Source organism: Taurulus bubalis, assembly GCF_910589615.1.
Source record: "Taurulus bubalis genome assembly, chromosome: 17".
In the NCBI taxonomy this organism is placed as follows: domain Eukaryota; kingdom Metazoa; phylum Chordata; class Actinopteri; order Perciformes; family Cottidae; genus Taurulus; species Taurulus bubalis.
In genome coordinates this window covers 17,446,336-17,467,026 of record NC_136605.1, presented here as the reverse complement: position 1 = coordinate 17,467,026, position 20,691 = coordinate 17,446,336, and the positions used below count along the sequence as shown (strand labels likewise).

Below are 20,691 nucleotides of genomic sequence, written 5' to 3'. Positions count from 1 at the left end.
GACCTGTTGTGGATCCTCTCTCTATCTCATTGTCATAATCGAGTCCTTCACTCTGCTCTGCACATTGTTGTACTTCACTAAAAAGTGCGATCTGTGCATTTCCTTTGGAGCATGCCTCGTTGCATTTCACCACACATATTATTTGTGCATGTGGTAAATGCACTGTTGAATCCTCGACTTTCCCGCCTCTTTCCATACACACAGAAAGACGCCTTGTAGATGTTTGCTCTTTAGCGCCGTCTCAACAGCAAAATAATGTCCTCTCCGGCTTTTAGTCTTTTGATTAGATTTTTGAATTTTGAAAAAAAAAGTCTCCTTCTCGGGTGGAAAAAGTTTCCTGTGTGGGTACGTTTTCAGCTAATGGAAATGGGCCAAAATGGGCCTTTGGCTTTGCCCAATCAAACGTGTATATGTGTGTGTGTGTCTGTCTGTGTGTGTGTGTGCGTGTGTGTGTGTGTCTGTGTGTGTGCACGCAGAGGGCAGGCCTGGGCAGTAGGAGGGTATCAAACAGAGTACCATATATAAGACACCAGGAGCAGTGGTGCTTTAAGCTTCCACCTCGGTTCATCTGTCCATCAGCTGGTCCCTCTGCTCTCCTTCAGTGCTGCTCAGTGTTTCGTGCCGATCTCCATCATGTTGGTTCGAGCTCTGCTCCAGACCTCGCTGGTCCTCTGGTTGGCTCAGCAAACTCTGCAAGGCGGTAAGAAAACTTCCAGGATTTCACAAGTAAAGACTGAACACTGGCGGTAAACTAAAATCCCCGCTTGATAAACAGTTTTCTTCAGTTATGAAATTATTACTTTAACATATTTGGGTATTTTCAACTGGTCTTGAACACCATGTCAGACCATGTTCTGTCTTTTTTTTTTCATTCCTTATGTATTCCTTTTCCTGCGGCCTCATGTTAATTAGTAAATGTTCATCACTTAAAAATGATCTAATGGCGTTTAAGTTTATTATACTTTAATGTAATATCCTAATTGGCTTATTGGTTGAGAAAGATACAATCATCAGGTTTAAAAAGATAATATTGCTACAAAACGGAAATATTTGTTCAAGTTAAACAAAAGTGACTTTCAAAAATGATCAAAAATGCAAAGCAAAGTCGGGTTACTTCTGCACAAACTTGTAATGTGTTTTGTTAAATTTCCGTTGCATTCATACGATTAGTATTTATAGGTTGTGGCTGTCGTCATGATAATAATTAATAATTTAAAAAACAGTATGCTCTGATGGATCTCCAGTGATTCACTCTCACTCACTTGTTAAATATCATGTCTGTGAGACCGAGGGAGAGAAAAAAAACTACTGGACTTTGAGGCTGCAGCATCAGTGAGTCACATGATCTAATTTCTTTGAATCAAAGGACGGTGGCAGAGGCGGGTCAAATTTAACGACCAAATGTGAGAAGAACAGACCGACTCAGCACAGTCGCTCCAATTTGTCTCATCCTCTGTTTTCATCAATGGATATCTGTTCCTCTCTCCTCGCCTGTGGGTTGCCAGGTCTGGTGACAGTATTCATGACACACTAGCGGCATTTGTAATACTCAATAGTTTGAAGTATTATCATCGTTATACCTCATACTCGTCTTATTGGGGATAGTGTTCAATAGTTAGTAAAGGCCGGAAAGTAAATACTTTTTTTAAATTACTGACACTCCACGGCAGAATAATGCTGAATAATTTACTGAAGAGAGAAATTATTTGCTTTATCTATCATTGTAGGATGCAAATAATATAACTATAAATATGAAATATATATTTACACCACATTGTGCATGCTTCATTGTAATCATTTCCATACAGTGGATGCAGAGTCAACATGTTTGTACCTACTAATATGTGTATTGTGTATAGTTTGATTTTATGTTTATTAAGAAAATGTGTCTTTTGGTCTATTGCATGAGCTGTTTGGAAACATTTGAGATGAAAATCAATTTAAAGCCACCAGTTGTACAATGTTAGCGTTTTTATATTTTATTTTTTAGGAGTTAGACCTCAAAGTGTATCCTGGGGGAGAGTGCTGCCATCTCGAGGTATGTCTCAAGTTTTCTTTTAAATGTTTATAACTGTTTCATGCATGTATTTTGTGTTTTAATTGCTTTGCCATGGTAGGCCGATCATTAACTCCTGAAAACATCAAGAAGACAACAAACATTTTCTTTTAATATTTGTGTCTGTCTCCTCTTTTTCTGTCTGTGTTTTTTGTTGTTGTCAGGTGTTGGCATTGGAGTAAAACCTGGAGGTCAGTGGTTTACTTAACATGCATTAACCACTACTGTTACACCAAGTGGTTCACAAATGACTAAAGAACAAATATATTGAATTAGCCGAAATAGTGACACGTGATTAGCAACGTCACTGACTGATTTGTAGGTTTGCGGATGCTTTCGTGTGTATTGTTATCTGTGCAAGTCTTTACATTAACAGATAAGCCAGGAAAACAAATAAAGAGCACATGTCTACATGTAATATTGTATGTTGTAGCATTTACAGATGTGAAATAGTTATGTATTAGACATATTTAAAAAAATCTCCTGAGGGTTCAAATTATTGCTTCAATTTCAGACTCGTACTAACACACAGCTGACGGACATTTTATTGTGTCATAAAACCATCGACTGTTTCTTTTTGTTCTTAGTTGCCGGTGCCCTTGGAGCACTGGGGAACCGATATGGCACCAAAGCAATGAAGACTGGAAGTATGTTCAACTTTCTGATTAACTTCCTGCACGTAGCATTGCCTTGCATTACTTTCACTTCAGATGAGTAGCTAATGTTTGTATTGCTTCATTTTTTTAATCTTAGTTGGTCGTTATCCAGCGGCTCATCTTGGTGCTGGTAAGTTGTTTCAAAACCAAATTAATTATCAGAGGCATTCAGGGCAAAATTTAGATGCACGCCGAAAACGTTTCACAGAGCACAGGATTGCCAAAGCAGGAAGTTAAAGCAGAATATAAAATACATTTTTTCATTAATGACCATTACATCTTTATAGAGTGGGAGTGTATTCTATCCTTTTACGTAAATTGCCAAGTGAAAAACCCCTCCCTCCAGTCCTGATGCCGAGAAACAATCTGTGTATCTAAAGTCTGAACGATGACAGTTTTCAGCAGACTGCTGCTGAACAACAATGTGAAATACGTGCTTTTGCTTGTTTTCACAGGAGGTTACAGATCTCTCGGATTAGGAGGCAGAGGCGGCCAGAGGCAAGGTGGATATGGAGGCCAGGGAGCCTATGGTATATCAATTTAACCAGTTATCAAGCAGCCTACTGCTTCATTATTCTCCTTAACTCCTGTTGCTGATTACTGGTTTGCTCCATTTACATAACAAACCTAGTTTATTACCAACTGCACATTTTTAACACAATATCTTGTGATTGCAGGTGCCGCTTTGGGCACAGGAATGGCAATGGGGACTGGATTTACAAATGGACTTGGCCATGGAGGGAGACGTGGTAAGTTAATAATGTTATAATCCACTTGATATACCATGTAGATCAAGTTTTCTATATTGTTACACAGGAGCACAGTATACACACACATATTGCATTAACAGTTGGGTTTCAGCTGTAAAATGAAACTCTATGTTTTTGTGACTTTCCAGTTTATGGCGCTGGCGTCGGTACTCTACCAGGTAAGCGATTATATGGTTCCATGATCTCCTTAGTAGAGTATGCTCAGTGAATTGCACTCTCTGTAAACCCTCTGCTTGTTTGTGTGATAAATCTTCACTAAGAGGCACTCTGTCATTGTCGGTGGACGTGATACAAGGGGCATATTGCATCTTAAGAAATAAATGATCTGTCCTTGTTAAACAGAAGAAACAAAACCCGGGGCACTAGTGATGTAATCAGAGCGCTTGTCAGAGTTACAGATTTGCGCCACATCCTCTGAACTTGGCTTTTTGTTTTCTTGCCAGGATATGGAGCTTTGGCCGGCATGGGCTATCCTGCAGCCAGACCAGGTAAGTGATGAATCAGGTCTAACCAATGACTTTGTCCATTCAGCTCGAATTTGTATGCTGGAGGGTATTTTCTTATGTTCCAAACATCGCTCCTGCCACGAACACACACTTAAGCTGTCAGTTATGGATAAAAACAGGTTCACCAGATTGCACAGAAAACAATGTGATACTGAGATTATGTATTATCACATTTAAAGGTCATTGAGTAGTCTTGCAAAACCAACAGCTTTCTTTAATATTACATGTGTCCTGTTCCACTGAACTGAGGGCCTTTTATGTGCCAATACAGAGAAGCAGATCTTTGCAAACAAGCTTTAAGACTGTAGACTTGTCTGGCCCACAGCTGGGCCCAGGCAAAGGCGGTGCAGGTGCATGCTGGGGGCGCCATCCATCCCAAATGAGGGGTGAAATACAAATAAAAAAGTATTACTTTTACTATTTTTTTCTTTTTCTTTTAATACTATTATTTTGAAACGTTAAAAAAGCCAGCAACAAATAACTACGTAGGCTATTAAATAGGCCCCACGTGTCACATAATGGCTAATAGATAGCTACAGCTAACATCAGTGAGGCCTACTCTCAACTTAAACTCATTAGGTGAAAGTTGGAAAGACTATACAGGTGAGAAATACAGTTGTTCTTTTCAGTGTGATCTGCATAGCTTAACCTCAAAGACGTAAAACGAAACAGTTTCTGTGTGAGTGTATGAAGTGGCTGCGATGCCAGGGGCTCCAGCTCAAATTGGTGAGGGCCAGTCCTGGTCTGTCCACAGTGCTGGCCTGTGTGTCTCTGTAAGTTAGCATGTTGAGTGAAATCATTTACAGTCCCCGTGTCTGCTATCATTAGGAATCGGACGTGGGTATCCCACTGGACAGAAGGCTAAGGAACAAAAACCTGGTAAAACCTTCCCCACAGCAACCCGCGGTGTTTGTCAGTCTGTGTCTGTCTTCGTTGTGTCTCGTATTTGTCCGTAACCTCTGTGGATCTGGTGTCTTGTGACTCACTGACGTTGAGTTCATGCTAACTTTGTGTTTGCATGAAGTCACATCTATCTACTGTATTATTATCATCAGCTCCTCTGTTTTTGTTTTGTGTGCACAGCAGGTCTGATGTTTGACTGTGTTCGTCTATCAGTGTTTCATCTATGTTGCATGTTGCATGAGTTGCCCAGCTCCTACTACAACCGCTCAAAGTCTGAGAGTTGATGTCTGTCAAGTAGTTAGTGCTGGAATAGGTTATGCAAACTAAATACACACTAATAACTTATTACAATAAGATTACGATGGTACTTTGATGTTGTGAAAGCTGTATTTAGCTAGAATCTTGCCTAGAATTGTGCTCACTTATTCGATTTCATGGGGACAAAACTAAATAGTCAAATAAGCTTAATTCTTGGGTCATGTAGGTCACTGTGAGCCAGAAGATTTTAAAATATATTATCTTATGATGGCTACAGTTCTGCATCCCAGTGAGTGGGTAATAGAATGCATGCACACGTCTGTAGTTTTAAAGAAAAGTCTGAGTGAAACTGCAAATATTTTTCACTTTTAAACCTTCTGCTGTGTACTGCAGGTTTCTGCCTTCATCCCCTATCAGCGTTTTAATAAGCTTTTATTTATCAGTTGTCTTCGTCACACACTGATGAGTCCGGTGGCGTTTTCTTCTTGTTCTGTAACACTGATGTGTTTTTATGGCAGTTCAACAATTTGGCGTGTTAACATTTAGTTGTCATGTGTTGATGTCATCGCTCTGACTCAGTGAGAAGCGAGTGTCCTTTCAAAGTGTGGCTTCAGCTGTATGTTGTTTCCAATTATGGTGATGATTCTGTCCTCTGACACTGGACTGATTTCAGGCCATAATGGATGTTGCCTTGTTTGGTCTTCCGTTAGCTCCATTTGAGTACTGATTATACTATGGATGATGTGTTAATTGCATTGAATGCGCTTATACACACATCTAATTAAATGCAGTAGAAACATTTTGCCACTGGCCACTGCAGTGTGCTGTTGAGCCTCAAAGAAACAGTCTCTGCACAACCAAGACGTCGTGAATGCATGATGATATTTCTCTGCCAGGTGTGTCTGCAGCAGATTTGGGTGGACCTCAGATGGTCGATCTGGGCCAAGCTGTTCAAGATCTGGAGAGAGAAAAGAGCAGAGCACTTGGTCCCTCGTATGGAGACAGAACTCTTGGAGCTGGAATGCCCAACATGAGGAGAAGCGATATACCAACTGATCCCCATTTGCAGGAAGAATATGGCTTTAGACCTGCTGTGCTGCCACACGGAAGAGAGATCAAAAGCCTCCATCGATTGATCAAGTCATCAAGTCTGGGACCTATGACACCTCTTGATAAACAGAGTAAAGGTCCTAGTCTGGCTGTTTCACAAGCACAAAGAGGAGAAGGTTATGAGCCTACGGTGTTAGAAAGAAGGGGTGTAAGACAGCAGATGCCTCTAGTTAGAGACAAAACCAGAAGTCTGGGTTCCTCTCAGGTCCAGAGTGCAAGAGACTATGATTCATCTATGCAACAAAATCAGCGATCCCCAAACTGTGGATCCATTCGTGATTTGTCAGATGTGTTGGGAATCAATCACCAGGAGCATCTGGGTTCAGAAGCACAGAGGAATCAAGGTTTAGTGCTTCCACCTCACGTTGGCAAGGACGACAAACATGTTGGAATTTCAACTCCACAAGCACAAGGAGAGCGAACCTATCAACGGCCTCTTTCTCAAGCTCAAGATGGCCGAAGCAATGTATTCTCTCTCCTTCAAGGTCAGGGAACCAGGAGCTATGCATCTGCTGTGGCAGAAGGCCAAAGTGTCAAAGACCATGGACTTGTGGCGAAAGACAAAAGTGGGCCTAGAATCCGTGGGACTGTTTCTGTAGAGCGTGGTCCTGGTTCTCTATATCTTCAAGAACAAGGAGGCGGGAGCTATGGACCAGTGATCCCAGGTGCAAGTGGAACCCAAAGTTTAGGCATCGCCTCAGTAGAAAGGCATGAAGCAAAAACCTTTACTGCTGACGGTCAGAAAGTCAAACACCTTTCCCTTGCTGAACGTGATGTCTCAGAGTCAAAAGCTCTCAGTATCCCAGGACAGACTGGGAGGAATGACCAGGCAACAAGTAAGAGCAAAGCTTTGTCTTTATACATCACCACAATGTCATTTTGTGCATTCTTGAGATCTACACTTTATTTCCCCAATAAATTCCACTTTCGATCAGTTATCCAAGTCCTTAACGACAAATTTAAAATTGTTATTTTATATCTTTGTTTCCCCACCTCTGTTTGAAATTCTTTCTTGATTCAATAAGTCACTAAATCTTTTCAGGTGCCGGTTTGGAAAGTCTCCATCTTTTCTAAAGTGTTGGCCCGATTTTTTCACGTGGAAAACTTTCAAATGAACTGAAATTAACTGCTACAAGCTTACAGGTTATGCTCATACATTTTTCTCATCTCCAGGGCTTTCTCCAAATAGCTAGCTCAATTAAATAACTAGCTCAATTAAATTAATATATATTAAATACATTTGTTATGTGAACAACAATCTCTACATAATCCATTTTCACAAAATCAATATCTGTATTTATGTTATTAAACAAAGCACTGTGTGGCGCCCATTATAATCAACAATAAAAAACAAACAGGAACTTGTTGTATATGATTCAACGAACAAATTAGCTTTTCTAGTCCCAGAGTGACAAACTGTGTAGTTTCTACAGTAAGTGGTAAAATACAACATTACAACATATAAACAGTGTAGAGCCAACTATATCCATCTTTTGTGGACACACGTTAAACCGGTTATTATATCACACGTGGGTGTGTGTGTGTGTGTGTGTGTGTGTGTGTGTGTGTGTGTGTGTGTGTGTGTGTGTGTGTGTGTGTGGATATACAGCTTGAAGCTACAATGTATGGATGATCTTTGTCTGCATTTGGAAGAGTTTATTAGATAAACAAATAACCGTGTCTGAGCCATGCAACAATTATTGTTGTATTCTCCAGAATTGAGTCCTCATGCTGCTTTATGATGGTTGAAATTATTGAATAATTTTGGTCTCTGTGTTAGGGCCCAGGTGGCCCAGGGCCTTCAGCTGCTAGAAGCAATGCTCGGCCCCTGTTAGTCTTTCAAGAATTGTCTCTCTTCCACCTGAAGAAACAAACCGATGAAGTGAGAATAAAAACAAAACTCTGAAGTGACGATAGGTTGTGAAGTGGAGTCTCAATGCAAGGAGGAACATTTTATTGTTCTGTTTAAAATGTGAATGCTTCTTGGTAGCAGGAAGGCTGTGGCTTTTTTGATTATACTAAATCAACTGGCAGAGGAAGAAGTAGCTCGTTTGTTTATGTGATCTTTGTTTGCATATCGAACTTAGTCCCGACTGAGAGCCACGGGTAGCTCACTGAGCATATTTAAACATCCTTCAGTATCTGCTATGCCATGTATTTATTTTTACATTACTTATAAGATAGTTTCATGCGTGATTCACGGTAGAACACGTCCTCATTTGAAAGGACTGGAATTAGGAAAGTCTATTTTATCGTCACAAAGGTTGGATTCTCCTTCGAGAGCTTATAGTCCCAGAGCCAAAAACGACGGCACATTTCCATGTATTTGTTTGTGAGGGCTTTGGGATATTCATTCATTCATGAAACATTAGACTGTGCATTGAAAGGCTCCATTCAGTTGATGATCTCTTAATCTCTGATGTAGTTGTCAGGACAAAGAGGTTTGGATCAGAGCTCAATATTTATTGTATGATGGCTGGTGCATGCCAGACTGTATCTACAGGTACTATATGTACATCTGGTGCAGCTTCTCCTTGATTCAATCATTGTTTTTGTTTCTAGAAAGTCGTTTCATTGTAGTTCTTCGTTTGGCTGAAAACAATGTCTTATTGTGTATCTTTTTGTTTTGTTTTATAGCACTTTCCAGGACAGACTGTACAACGGGATTCACAGGAAGACGAAAGGGGAAAGAGGGAGATATAACAGACAGAGATGAAAATATGTACAACACGAAGAAATACGTGTTTTGTTCCACAGATGTTATAAAGAGGTCCTGAAAGAAGCATTAGCATCTGGTGTTGTGGTTTTGGGGATTCAGTCCAGGAAAGTGTCCAGTGGAGAGGGTGCAAAAAACCATCCAACCACGGCAAACCTGTTGAGATCTATTGTGTCTGTTTAGTTTTTTGTTCCGCTGTCAGCTGCACATGTCCAACACCCCATTCAAAACCGCAGCTTCTGTATCTATCTTCTGTATATGGAAACAAGTGAATGAGGCGATATGTTATGTCCTGGTTTTATCATGTGTTTAAAAAAAAAAACGTGATTTTGATTTCAAATCTGACTTTCAACCAAAAGCAGTGATTTTTCCCGTTTTATAATTATAAAATCAGGGATCATGTTTCTCCAGCCCACTAAAATCACGTTGCTGAGCTTGTGTTGACTTTCTCCACAGGTTATATTGGAGGACCAGGAAACTATCTGGGAGCAGGCCTGGGCGCTGGGGGCTACGGACCAGGTAATGTTGGCCACTGACGCATCACACAGTTCAGCTGATATGCTGGTGTTGCTCTACCTATGATAAAGGATTCTCATGCGCTGCATACAGGTTTAGGACAGGGAGGATACCTGGGTGGTGCAGCTGGGAAACTTGGAGGTAAATGTCCATTTATTTGTCTTTTCTTTGTATTAATTTAAGGTTCATGCTCACATGTTTTTTCCCCTTTTAAACTAACTCTTGGCTCTCTCTCTCTCTTACATAAATCTCAGCTGCTCTTGGACATGGTGAGTATCACATTAGTGTTGCAGGGAAAAACTACATGTCTCCTCTCTGAGGCCTTGCACTCATTTGCATATTAAGGGCCTCCTCCACAAACCTAATAACCTTATGCAAATGTTTGGGTTTTAAAACAAAATAACCTGCATTTGAATGGTCAGAATCTGAATAGGGCCGAGGATGCCCAGTAGATCGTGTCACCCAGCAGAACACCAGCTGTTACTCCTACTTTGCCTTGTAAACCGATCATTTGCTTGTGAGACGTCCTAGACATTTAATTTGCTGGGTTTAAACCATCTTCACCTTTCTTTAAACTCACAAGCCATTTTCAGCCATCTTCGTATTGTCTTCCTGTGGAGGTCTTTTCCTCTTCTTTTGTATGCTTAGAAGTCATTATGTTTCTTACCACGTTAAATATTGACGTGAAGACAATGGAGTAAAAGCGCTGCTTGGTCTTTGTGGTAATAACATTCAGGTGCTTCTTGTGAAGGGCTCATCGCATGAGTGGAAAATGGCCGTCAAAAACGAATTCATGGCACACTTTAGGGTTTGTGCAAAATGAAAATGCCTTTATTCTACCTGGCCCGATATTAAATATCAAATATTGATCATGTATTTTAAACAAATGCAGAAGTGGTGAGAGTGTCCCATGCAACATGTTCTGAATGTGTGCTATCACAGGCTATGGTGAGGGTGCAACAGGATACCTGGGTGCCATGGCAGGCAATGGCTACGGTAAGTGACGACTCATCAGATCATGCAGAGGAATTTAAATGTGACCAAGTAGTGAGCTCTGCAAGTACGGAAAGCAATACAGAAGACATTTCTTATATAGAAAACCAAACCGTTGACTTGAAAAGGAAATTGTCTGCCTGCAATGTCTGAAGAAGAGGATCACTCTTCATTCCCTCTGACATGTTTGGTGTCAGAAGGAATCTGCATCAAAGCTGTGACTGACAGGAGTGATGCTTTTCAGTTCAGACCGGCTGATCTTTTGTGTTTAGTGACTTTCTTTGTTCTTTCTCTGAGATGTTGGAGCAAAATCTTTGTCTACAGGTATTTCACATGCATGCAATGGACTCTCTTGAAGATGTCCTTACCCTTTTGGTTCTGTCTACAGTCAGAAATGTCAAATACAGTTGAAACGATTTGCTTTGAATTCCTTTTGAAAAAAAGTTGACATCCTTTCAAATGTTTTAACATATAGCTCGTTCTCTCATCAGGTTATGGGAATGGTTACGGCGATGGCCACGGGGCTGGTAAGTGTCAATTAGAGGAAAAATATGTGAGATTAAGAAGGACTCAGTCTACTTAAAGGGGCATTGGTCACAGATTCAATCATAATGCTAATTAGAGCTATGTTTCAGGACTTGGTTACCCTTCAGAGTTAGCTGACGGTGCTGAGAACAAATCAGGGAAGCGTGAAGGTAACAATTCTGCGGAGTCATAACCTGCTCAAACCCGTAACCGGTGATGGCACTAACCCGTAGATGCTTAAATCTGCAACATTTTATCGCTGAATAAAATAAGAGGCCGCCGAGGACGCACACATGTCCAGTGTTATCCACTGGGTGTTGCTATTGTCTCTTATTTATAGAAACTGACCAGTTTAATCTGGTGGTTTCTGACTTCCTGCTCATGTAGATGCTTTTCATACTATTTCATTTAAAAGGGTGAATCAGTTAATAGATGAACAGTGTCTCACCTGCATGTTTATATTATTTTCTGATGTTTTCCAGCCCTCGGCACAGGAGGCTACGCTGGACAAGGACAGGGAGCATATGGTGAGATATGTAATGATTGTAGAGATTAAACACTATGTGCCTCCAGCTGCCAAACACTGTTACAAATAAAGACACTTAAATACTAGAAGTGTGAATGACTCCCTAGACGGTTGCATGATCTAATTCATAACATTTCAATTTAAACTAGTGGGAAACATTTCCAGCATGTACAATGTATTAGTTGATTATATAATACACAGCAAAAGAGTTTTAATCAGAAAACAAATGCAACAATAAAGCTAAAAATATCTGTCGATCACATTTCAGTCAAATCTATTACTTTTAAGAGAAATTGTTCTGTCAAGCTGGAGGGAAATGGCTTCCTAGAGTTCACCAACAAGAGCTCTGTATGAATTATGATCTGTGTTGTTTGTCCCTGAAGCCCCTCTTGTCTTCTTTCAGGAGCACTTGGTGCAGGACTCGACTCAACTGGTGGCAAATATGGTGAGCAGTGCTGACAGGATGACTTCATCCTTCTGTCACACTATTAGTCAGGCTTCTGTCGATGTGACTTTCCATGCATGAGTCAGATTTGAACTGGTGGACAGCACAGAGCTGGTTTATAGCATGTGCAGGGGAAACGGTGAAAAGAGAGAAGGGACATGAATCAAGTTGGCCCATCTGATTTCTTCCTTGCAGGAGGAGCTCAGGTTCCTTACGGTAACGCTCCAGTGATTCCCGCTGGACTGGAGGGTAAGAGCTGCGTGTGGTAGCAACTTCAATTCACCCGTTGCTAAGCCCCGCCCCCTGTGAATATCACTATTATACAACGTTTCACCATGACTATTTTAAAATCCACAAAACCAGCCTGAAAATGAAGAACTGCAACTGTAATCTAAAACAGAGTACACTTGTATTGCAGTACGCATCATAGTATGTTATATCAAACATAGCTGGCAGCTGTTAATTAAAGTCAAAGAACAGATAAACATTACTGTTTGGCCACTGTTCTCTACAACATGTGATGAAAATAAGTACGGAATAATTTGATATTTTGGGAATTACAGCGGTACATAATTCCATGTAAAACACCAGATTGACGTTTTTATACTTTGTTTTTTGCACGGATTCAACTAACGAGATATAACATGGTAATGAGTGAGCTTCAGAAGAGGAGGCTGAAAGGATTTTCTTGGGCCTTGCTAAACTAAACTAAGCTAAGCTAACTGCCTGCTGGCTTCAGCCACAAAATGACCACACATATGTGTGAGTCTCTGCAAGAATGCAAACAAAAAGCGTAATACTAGTGGATCTAACTATGAGTTAAAATCTAAACACTTCTACGTATAATAATGGACTCCGCTTTCTTGCCTCCCTCTTTGTTGCTTTCGTATATCAGAACACTTTGATGTTTATTGTTTCTTTGTCAGAAATTGTGTCCCTCATTAAAAGAAATAAACTCCAGCAGTGAAATACAACAGCCTCGCTTTGTTACACTATAATAGCTATACACTTCTCTGCTACCCAGAACAGTTGAATAAGTAACGTATTTGTCACCCCCTCAGGTGATGGTGGCTACCCGTATCCTGCTCAGCAGCTCAACCTCGGTGCTGAAGGCGCCAAAGCCGCCAACAAATATGGTGAGAATTAGTGAGTGTGGGAGAGCGATAAAGTGTGAAAAACGGAATGGAAACATTACAGTTTGGCTGTTTCTCTGAAGCAGCAGCAGGGTGTGATAATCCCATTGAGGTTGCAAACCCTCCGTCAAACAAGATAATAGAGAAAGCATAACAATGCTACAAGCAAATGAGTTGTTCCCCAATGGACAGACACCAGATATATGTCTTATGATCTGAGATTAGCTATGAGGCTGTGCTGTGTGTGTGTGTGTGTGTGTGTGTGTTTGTCATGACGTCGTCTATTGAAGTCGAATTATCTACATATTTTGTGTTGTTTCAGGGGCTGTAGCAGGATATGGAGCTCAGCAAACAGGTGCATTTTTATGCATTCTCTCACCTAAATAAACTCACAAACACACACACACACACACACACCCTTTCACACAATGCACATCACATTGCAGTTCAGAGAGGCGGCTGCATGAGCATGACAATAATCATTAATATTTTTAGTACTGGTTTGTCTTGAATTATTCAGATTTTAATTTTTAAATATATCTTATATATATATAATTATCTGTGCACATTACCCCAGCAGCTACCTCTGAAATCAGCAAAGTGATGAAAACCATGAATGTATTCAGTCGGTTGTGAAAATGTAACTTCTTTGCTTGTGTTTGCTAAGGTTACGGTGCACAGCTAGGAGCAACTCATGAGGCCTTGGGTAAGCAAGAAACCCACAGACTTCCTCATTTATGATCCTCTTCCACTCACTTTGCTGTTCATGGTGACCTCATTAGTCATGTCTTCTTGCATAATATTAGAGTGAACTGCACATTTCTGTAATATCAAATTGTTTTGCAGTTTTGCACGTGTCTAAATGTTACTGTGAAACTGTTCAAACATACGACATGTTTACCCTGAGTAAAAGAAACGAGTTACAGCTAGTTTTCTTTTTTTCATTTGTTTACATGCAATGATCATGTACTTTTACCTAAATTGCCTTCACGCCAAAAGTACAACTGCCTGCATTATGGATTATATTCCATTGAAGCGTATGGGGCCTGCAAAGTGAACTGGCTGAGTCCTCTAATAAAGTCCAAAGTCGTTGTTGCGAGGTGTATCCGAGCTGTCAAGCCTCTTTTTCTTGCTGCTGCAGTTTTCTTCTGAGCACATTTCTAACATTGATCTGTGTTGATCCTTTCACAGGAGAGCAAGCTGGCAAATATGCCGATGTGAACGGTGCCCCAAGAAAGGGATACAAAGGTGAGAATGAAGAAAGGTTGACAATCGGTGCATGAAGGTCCAGTTAAAGCTTCATAAAACTATTAAAACTTCCACCAAGGTTTGGAATTATGTGATTTATTACCCCTGCCTTCTTGTGTTTGTCATCAACCAATCACATGTGTCGTCCCTCCTCCCTGTCCTCTCTGTCTTTAACCAGGTTAATTCAAATGACCTGGACTTCATCAAGTGGATCGTTTCCATAGTGTGTTCAGTGTAATGTGTTGTTAAAGCTATTTGTGTGTTTCAATCCTGTTGTGTTGTCTGTTTTGTCTTTTTCTCTTAACCTCCATGTCTTTTTTCTGTAAGTGGACTTTTGTCTTGTTGGTGCCCCACCAGTCAAATTGGTGGTGATTGATGAACATACATGTTTGTAAAGTGCAAGAAATTTGCCTCAATGTTTTAAAAATAAATATTAAAATACTTACTGTTTTAATCCAATAAATGATGTGTCAAATGATGCTGAATGGAAGTAAAAACATGCACACATTGTTCTCTGTAATAGCATCAACGAAACCTCATCTGTGCACAGGAAGTTTTACCACTTCCTTTCTCAGGTCAGCCTACACTGCTGAAGACTATCACAGCACAAACACTCAGATCAAAACCAAAAGGGAATGAGATAAAACATGAAATACTACAAAGAGTTCCAATATTATCCTTTTATTCTGGTTAAACAAACATCCTGTCAAAAATACTAAAAGAAATACAATGATGTGATTAAAATACACAAAATACACTTGTACATGTTATGGATGTGTGTATGGATAATACAACATGTTATTTTATGTCAAAGAAAAGGCATACAAAAAAGTAAAAACTGCATTGAATCAAACTCACATTTTGACAGATGCAAGAACTTTTAGATGATCTACTGTATGAGCTTTGCTTTCCTGTGAAAGACAAGGCCGGTATCTACAGTACAAGTGGTACTATATGATACAAATACACAGACAAAGTACATAAAAACAACAGTATCTTGTCGACTAATGCTTTTGCGCGGCTATGTAAGCATCAGTGAAGCCAAACACGGACGCTATATCACATCAAACTTTGAAGTCTCGACAGTGAGACTCTGGTTTCTGAGGGAGCTTGTTTCATCCACAAACACACCCATCTCCAGCAGGATGGCCTTGGGAACAGGATGTGCATGGCGAGACACATACAGACTCTGCAGACTTTGACTGATAGGCGTAGGTTTGTAGTCCTTGCACGTAGCTCCGCTCAGACTCGGAGCACACGTCACCTCCAATTTGTAGAACAGCTGGCCATGTTGCAGGTTACAGAGATCCTCCTTGACTCCGGCGGACAGAGCTACCTCACATGCTCCCAACAGGTCGTCGTCCCAGTTGTTGTCCTGATCCCACACTTCAAATCTCACTTTCTTCCCAGAGGACACATCTTGAGAGCCCAGGTCGACGACCATGGCCCAGTGTGGGTAGTTGTTGTTGTTAATGACAGGTGAACGCCGGACCATCTGGCTGTTGAAGGACACCTTCACGTAGCCGTCCGTCGCCGTGCTGTGGTCTCCCCAAAGACCAGCAGCCCGTTGTACAGTCAGGATGACCCGTGCCATGCCCTTATGGGTGGGGCAGCAGTCTGAGTTTACAGCTTTGTCGTTGTGGCATTGGCAGACGCAGGTGTCCCGGGGGTCGCTCTTGATGCCGGCCTGGCAGCGGCTACTGCAGTTCTTTAACAGGCCTTTCTCCAGGATGTAATGGCTGATGGCGGAGCGCAGGTTCTTCCTGACAGGGGAGTCAGGGGTCAGTAACTCGTGAAGGGAGTCCAGGGAGTATGAGACTATATCTGGATATTGTGGTATTGTGTCCAGCCATTCTTTGTAGCCCGATGGATTTTTTTCAGCAGAGAAGAGAAGGTCTGGGTCCGTGGTATGCCCCCCCTTTGTTTCTGTGAACCTGTAGGGAAGAGAGTCGTTTCAACAGCTGTTCTAAACAGTGCATTTTTTATGAGTGTATTCAAGAAAACGTCACAAATGATATGAGACATTACCTGTCGTTGAAGAGGCTGGAGAAGGACGCCTTACTTTCCGTCTTGTCGATGTCACTCCGGCAGTGTTTTCCTTGAGTTTTGATCGTAGCAGCTTTCATGCTAGCGGACGCCTCAACTTCCAGACACATCTTCACCTCCTCTGTGCTGATGCCCTCCAGGTTGGCCTGGCACTGCCTGATACTGGTCACCGAGTGAATACTTCCTCCTATCTTCACCTGGAGGAATAACCACATAGTGTATTAGCAAATGTATAACTTTGCTGTTCATTTTGCAAAATTGCTTGTGGTTTTGATCATCTCGGTTCACCTTGGTGACGTAGTGGGTGCCGAAGTTGTCAATCAGTTTGTAAAATTGTTGCTTGTTTTTATTGCTGTATATTTTCGGGAGCTGGTTCACTGCTTTTTTAAATTCTCTGTGCAACTTGGGACTGCCGGACACTCTGTAGCTGTTGACAGTGAGACCAGATTTAAAAAAAGAAAGACTCATGAAACAAGTGGAGCAAAGTATTGCATTGATTTTTAGAGTTAGGGGAGTGAACGGAAAAAGGTTTCATCCCACTCGTCATCCTCTCACCTGTAGAACTCACAGGACATGCTTTGGCTTGTGAAGCTGAACTTGTCACTCTTAGTTTTTCCCATGGAGTAATCAGCCAGTTTAGAATGAGTGCCCGCGAGCATCACTGAGGCGCTTCTTGCACCTACATCAACGTCTAGATTTGCCTGCCAGTTGTTCTCCACAGAAGAGGTGCTGGAGCTGACCAGAGACTCACTGGATCGGTGGAGTGTGCTGGTCACTTTTGCGCTGCAGGACTGCTGCGGTCTCCAGTCCACCACTGACAACGGGATCTTTTGCTTTTTCTTCTCTAAAAAGGGGTTGCTGCACAGGGTGCATGTTTTATCCTTGCGTTTCCACTGATTCATGTTGAGCACAAAGGCCCCCTTACGCTCCATTTTGGTTATATCAAAGCCTTCCCCGGCCAAATTGGTACCTGGAGCAAATTCTGCATCCATGCACTGCTTGGGCGTCCCCTCCATGCAGAATTGATACGAGCACCGAGGGAGGCACAGCATGAGGCCGACAGAGACGCAAATATTCAATGGAGACATGTCGCTGTTAAGTTCGTTGCTGGATGCAAACTCACGGTTTATTCTGAAAACGAAACAGTTTAACAAACATGAGCAACAAAGTGAAGCAGTTCATTAGTGCACAACTACAACGATGGACATTAAGTTATTCTGGAACTCTTTTATGGCTCAGTATTTTATTCAAAATAAAGCGTCTTTTACTTATATGTCCCATCGTCCTGCTAACATGCAGCGATACATGTTTGATATAAAAAAGAAACCGTCTTTATATCTGGACATACTTAACAACTTACGGACCATCTCATAATGGTTATCTTTACCTACGGTCTTGGCAAAAGGTGTCTTTCCATAGCTTCTGTCCTTTTTTAGACAACATTTTGGCCAAATTTCTGTTTAAATTATATTTTGGTGTCACTTTTTATTATGCCTGTTGTAAAATGACTAATGACAGTTTCTCAAAAGTGAAGGCATAATAAAAAGTGACAACAAAAATGTGAAAATAAACACTATCTATCTTCTAGTGATCAGAAGACTGTTCTACATGTTTTTATCTTCTCGTATTTTGACCACTGTGACTTTCTTCATGTGAGTCAGTCATCCTCGTCTTACCTGCGGTTTGTTAAGAATCTCCTCACTGTCACCTAGAATAGAGATCAATGAAATGTAGAACTGATTGAATCTTTTATTTCCTTTTAAGCACAGCATGATTCACACAAGTTTATATTTCTCTTTAGTCCTTATTCCAACTTTAGACTTCTTACAAGTTATGATCAATTACTCTTTAATATCCAAACTAAGTCAAAATTCAAAGATAATCAAACTTTTTCCATTGTTGCCCAACAGACTGTCAAACATAATTTAGCCCTGACTGAGAAACCTTTCCAGTCCATCGGCGTCTTTTAAAAACTCAACAGCTATCACAAGTCTTTGGTCATCATTTTCTCTATCAATAAATAGACTTACAATAATAGATGACACAATGTTTTTAACTACTGAATTTCATGAATGTGAAAGGACTAAACTATACTTTAGAATTACTCAATGATATACCAATAAATAGTCTAACGGGTGCTTTATAACTTAACACAATATGAAATAACCCACAGACGGTTACTTGTATTCAGATAAAGCGAAAGAATATTTAAATATCAGCTTACACTCACCTTCGTCTCGCCTGTTCACTCTGACTGTGAGCATGAACACCAGTGCGTTGCCTTTTAAAAGTAAAAAAAGCCAGCAGGAGGTGGTGAGGTGATGGTGGTCTTAAGAGAGCAGGGGGGAACGAAAGTGGTTATATTGATTGTGAGCAGCGCTGAGAGGGAGGAGCTGGTGGTCACAGTGAACTCAGACAGATAGAGACAACATGAAAGTAAGGCTGACTTTCCAGTCAACAACGAACCGGAGACCACAAACCTATCATTTCTCTGAAGTGGTGGTGGGCTGTGGTCTCACTCGGTGGGAACAAGAGACTGTCACACAATAATGATGCATTTCTTAAGTTAATCACAAATAAAGGTGTCTTTCGGGCCCTGAGAAGCCAGCTGCAGGGGGGAGGTTAACATGACAACCAAACGTGTGTAAATTGACCTCTCTAAGCCCAATTTATATAAAGATAAAATATCCCAAAGATATATACAAAAAGAGTAGTAGAACAGTGGTCAGAAAGTAGGAAAAATGCAGTGCAGATGTATAAGTAGTGCAGGAATATAAATATGAACACACCAGAGGTGAGATATGTGCAGCGTGGACAGTATAAATGTGTACGGGTTGTAAAAGCATTTATAGTACAGTTAGTGTCATATATTGCAGAGTAGGCAACAAAAAACAATCAATGAAAAATGATAAATGCATTGATTTACATTAAAAGCACATTTGTATCAGCACAAAGGAGATGTGAAAAGCAGCACTGCAAGTAGAAGAAGAGCCAATATAATATAATATATGAAGACATACAAGAAAAGAAAAAGAAATTATTCTATTCTTCACTTCTCTCCTTCACTTTCCGCAGAATTGAGACTCATTCTGATGTCAACCACATTATGATTAACGTGTCATATGAGTTGTGTGTGTGTGTGTGTGTGTGTGTGTGTGTGTGTGTGTGTGTGTGTGTGTGTGTGTGGGGGGGGCTTGTTCGTCACAGAGGTGTGGTTGTAGGCGGCTACATGTGAGACAATCCAAGCAGCAGAGAAGGGTTAAAGGTGGAGGTGGTGTGATTCATCCAGATCCTCAACGCTTCTCTCACGTTAGAGAATTTCAGCGCGTCACCTGGTGCCTTCAGGTGCTCCTCGGAAACGTCTAAACCCAAGTGCATCTATTTCTTTTGTTCAGTAATAATAGCAAAATTGACTCTATAATGACAGTATTTCTGTTGTTGTCTGAAAGTGAAATTGCATTACGAGCATATATGAGATTTGAGCGCTACACTCAAACTCATGTTTCTGATCTATTTATAGACCTGATTTATCATGCAATAAAATCTTGAAAATCTTAAAAAAGACTCCCATAATTTTACAATAAAAAACACATTTTGACTACCTAGTATTGACATAGTTTTCAAAAAATTCCACAAGTAGGCCTTTGGAAACATTCTTGGAAGGCTGACCTAAACAAATGCCATGATTATATTATCACTAAAGAAAGGAAATACATATGTTTTAGCTGTAATCAATGTGTTATTAATACTAACCTGCAAAAAATAATTATGTTTTTTTCTATTTATAATGAGAGCTCAGATTGTTACTGCAAAAACTCCGGCTGTATTGAAAGCAGCTGTAGCTCAGTCAGTACTGGCATTCAGACTGCTGAGTGCAGCCAAGCAGCATGAAACTACACCTAGTAAAACAGAATAAGACCAGAAGTTAAGAGTGTTCGCCTTCAAAATAAAACATCATCTTTCTATTTTTTTTTTTTAAAGAGAAAGCTGGATTACCAAGTAGGAAAAGTGTGCAGCCCCCCAAAAAAGAGTCAAAGGTCCACTGTGTGTCTGTTGGTTTGGGTTGTTATAGAACATACAGTAACAATTAAGACGGGTCCTATACTCTTTTGGACTTGTCTTACAAAGGATTCTGCAGTTAAGATTTTTAGTTCATATTGTTCTCACATGGTGCTTGTTCTTTAATTGAGTTGTATTTAGTCAAATTACCACAAAGAAAACCTAGGGCTAAACAGTTAATTATACATAAACAGAATGTGTTTACTACGTTTATTATCATAAATA

General features: G+C 40.6%; 2 protein-coding genes across 2 annotated transcripts; one reads left to right on the top strand and one right to left on the bottom strand.

Annotated features, from left to right (window-relative positions):
• Positions 1-617: 617 nt before the first annotated feature.
• On the top strand, positions 618-14,839 carry LOC306750441 (uncharacterized protein). The gene is made up of 25 exons (XM_079233862.1): positions 618-700; positions 1,991-2,038; positions 2,221-2,247; positions 2,644-2,703; positions 2,810-2,842; positions 3,168-3,242; positions 3,390-3,461; positions 3,611-3,640; positions 3,926-3,970; positions 4,817-4,867; positions 6,046-7,095; positions 9,432-9,494; positions 9,585-9,632; positions 9,746-9,760; positions 10,434-10,487; positions 10,976-11,011; positions 11,120-11,179; positions 11,492-11,536; positions 11,939-11,980; positions 12,176-12,229; positions 13,042-13,116; positions 13,436-13,468; positions 13,781-13,819; positions 14,305-14,361; positions 14,540-14,839. Exons 1-25 carry the CDS (start codon positions 634-636, stop codon positions 14,542-14,544), a joined length of 2,184 nt encoding a protein of 727 aa, XP_079089988.1. The 5' UTR covers positions 618-633; the 3' UTR covers positions 14,545-14,839.
• Positions 14,840-15,415: 576 nt separating this feature from the next.
• Positions 15,416-17,495, bottom strand: LOC306749567 (perforin-1-like; the record flags this gene model as incomplete). Its single annotated transcript, XM_079232879.1, has 4 exons — positions 15,416-16,295; positions 16,390-16,604; positions 16,696-16,834; positions 16,963-17,495. The coding sequence occupies 4 exons, from the start codon at positions 17,493-17,495 to the stop codon at positions 15,416-15,418; spliced, it is 1,767 nt and encodes a 588-aa protein (XP_079089005.1).
• Between the last annotated feature and the right edge of the window lie 3,196 nt (positions 17,496-20,691).

Excerpts from the sequence above, each read along its gene's own strand:
- LOC306750441 (XM_079233862.1), top strand. The coding sequence starts at position 634 with ATGTTGGTTCGAGCTCTGCTCCAGACCTCGCTGGTCCTCTGGTTGGCT. Across the intron at positions 3,243-3,389 it reads TGGAGGCCAGGGAGCCTATG|GTGCCGCTTTGGGCACAGGA; the intron begins GTATATCAATTT and ends TTGTGATTGCAG. Across the intron at positions 13,469-13,780 it reads ATATGGAGCTCAGCAAACAG|GTTACGGTGCACAGCTAGGA; the intron begins GTGCATTTTTAT and ends GTGTTTGCTAAG.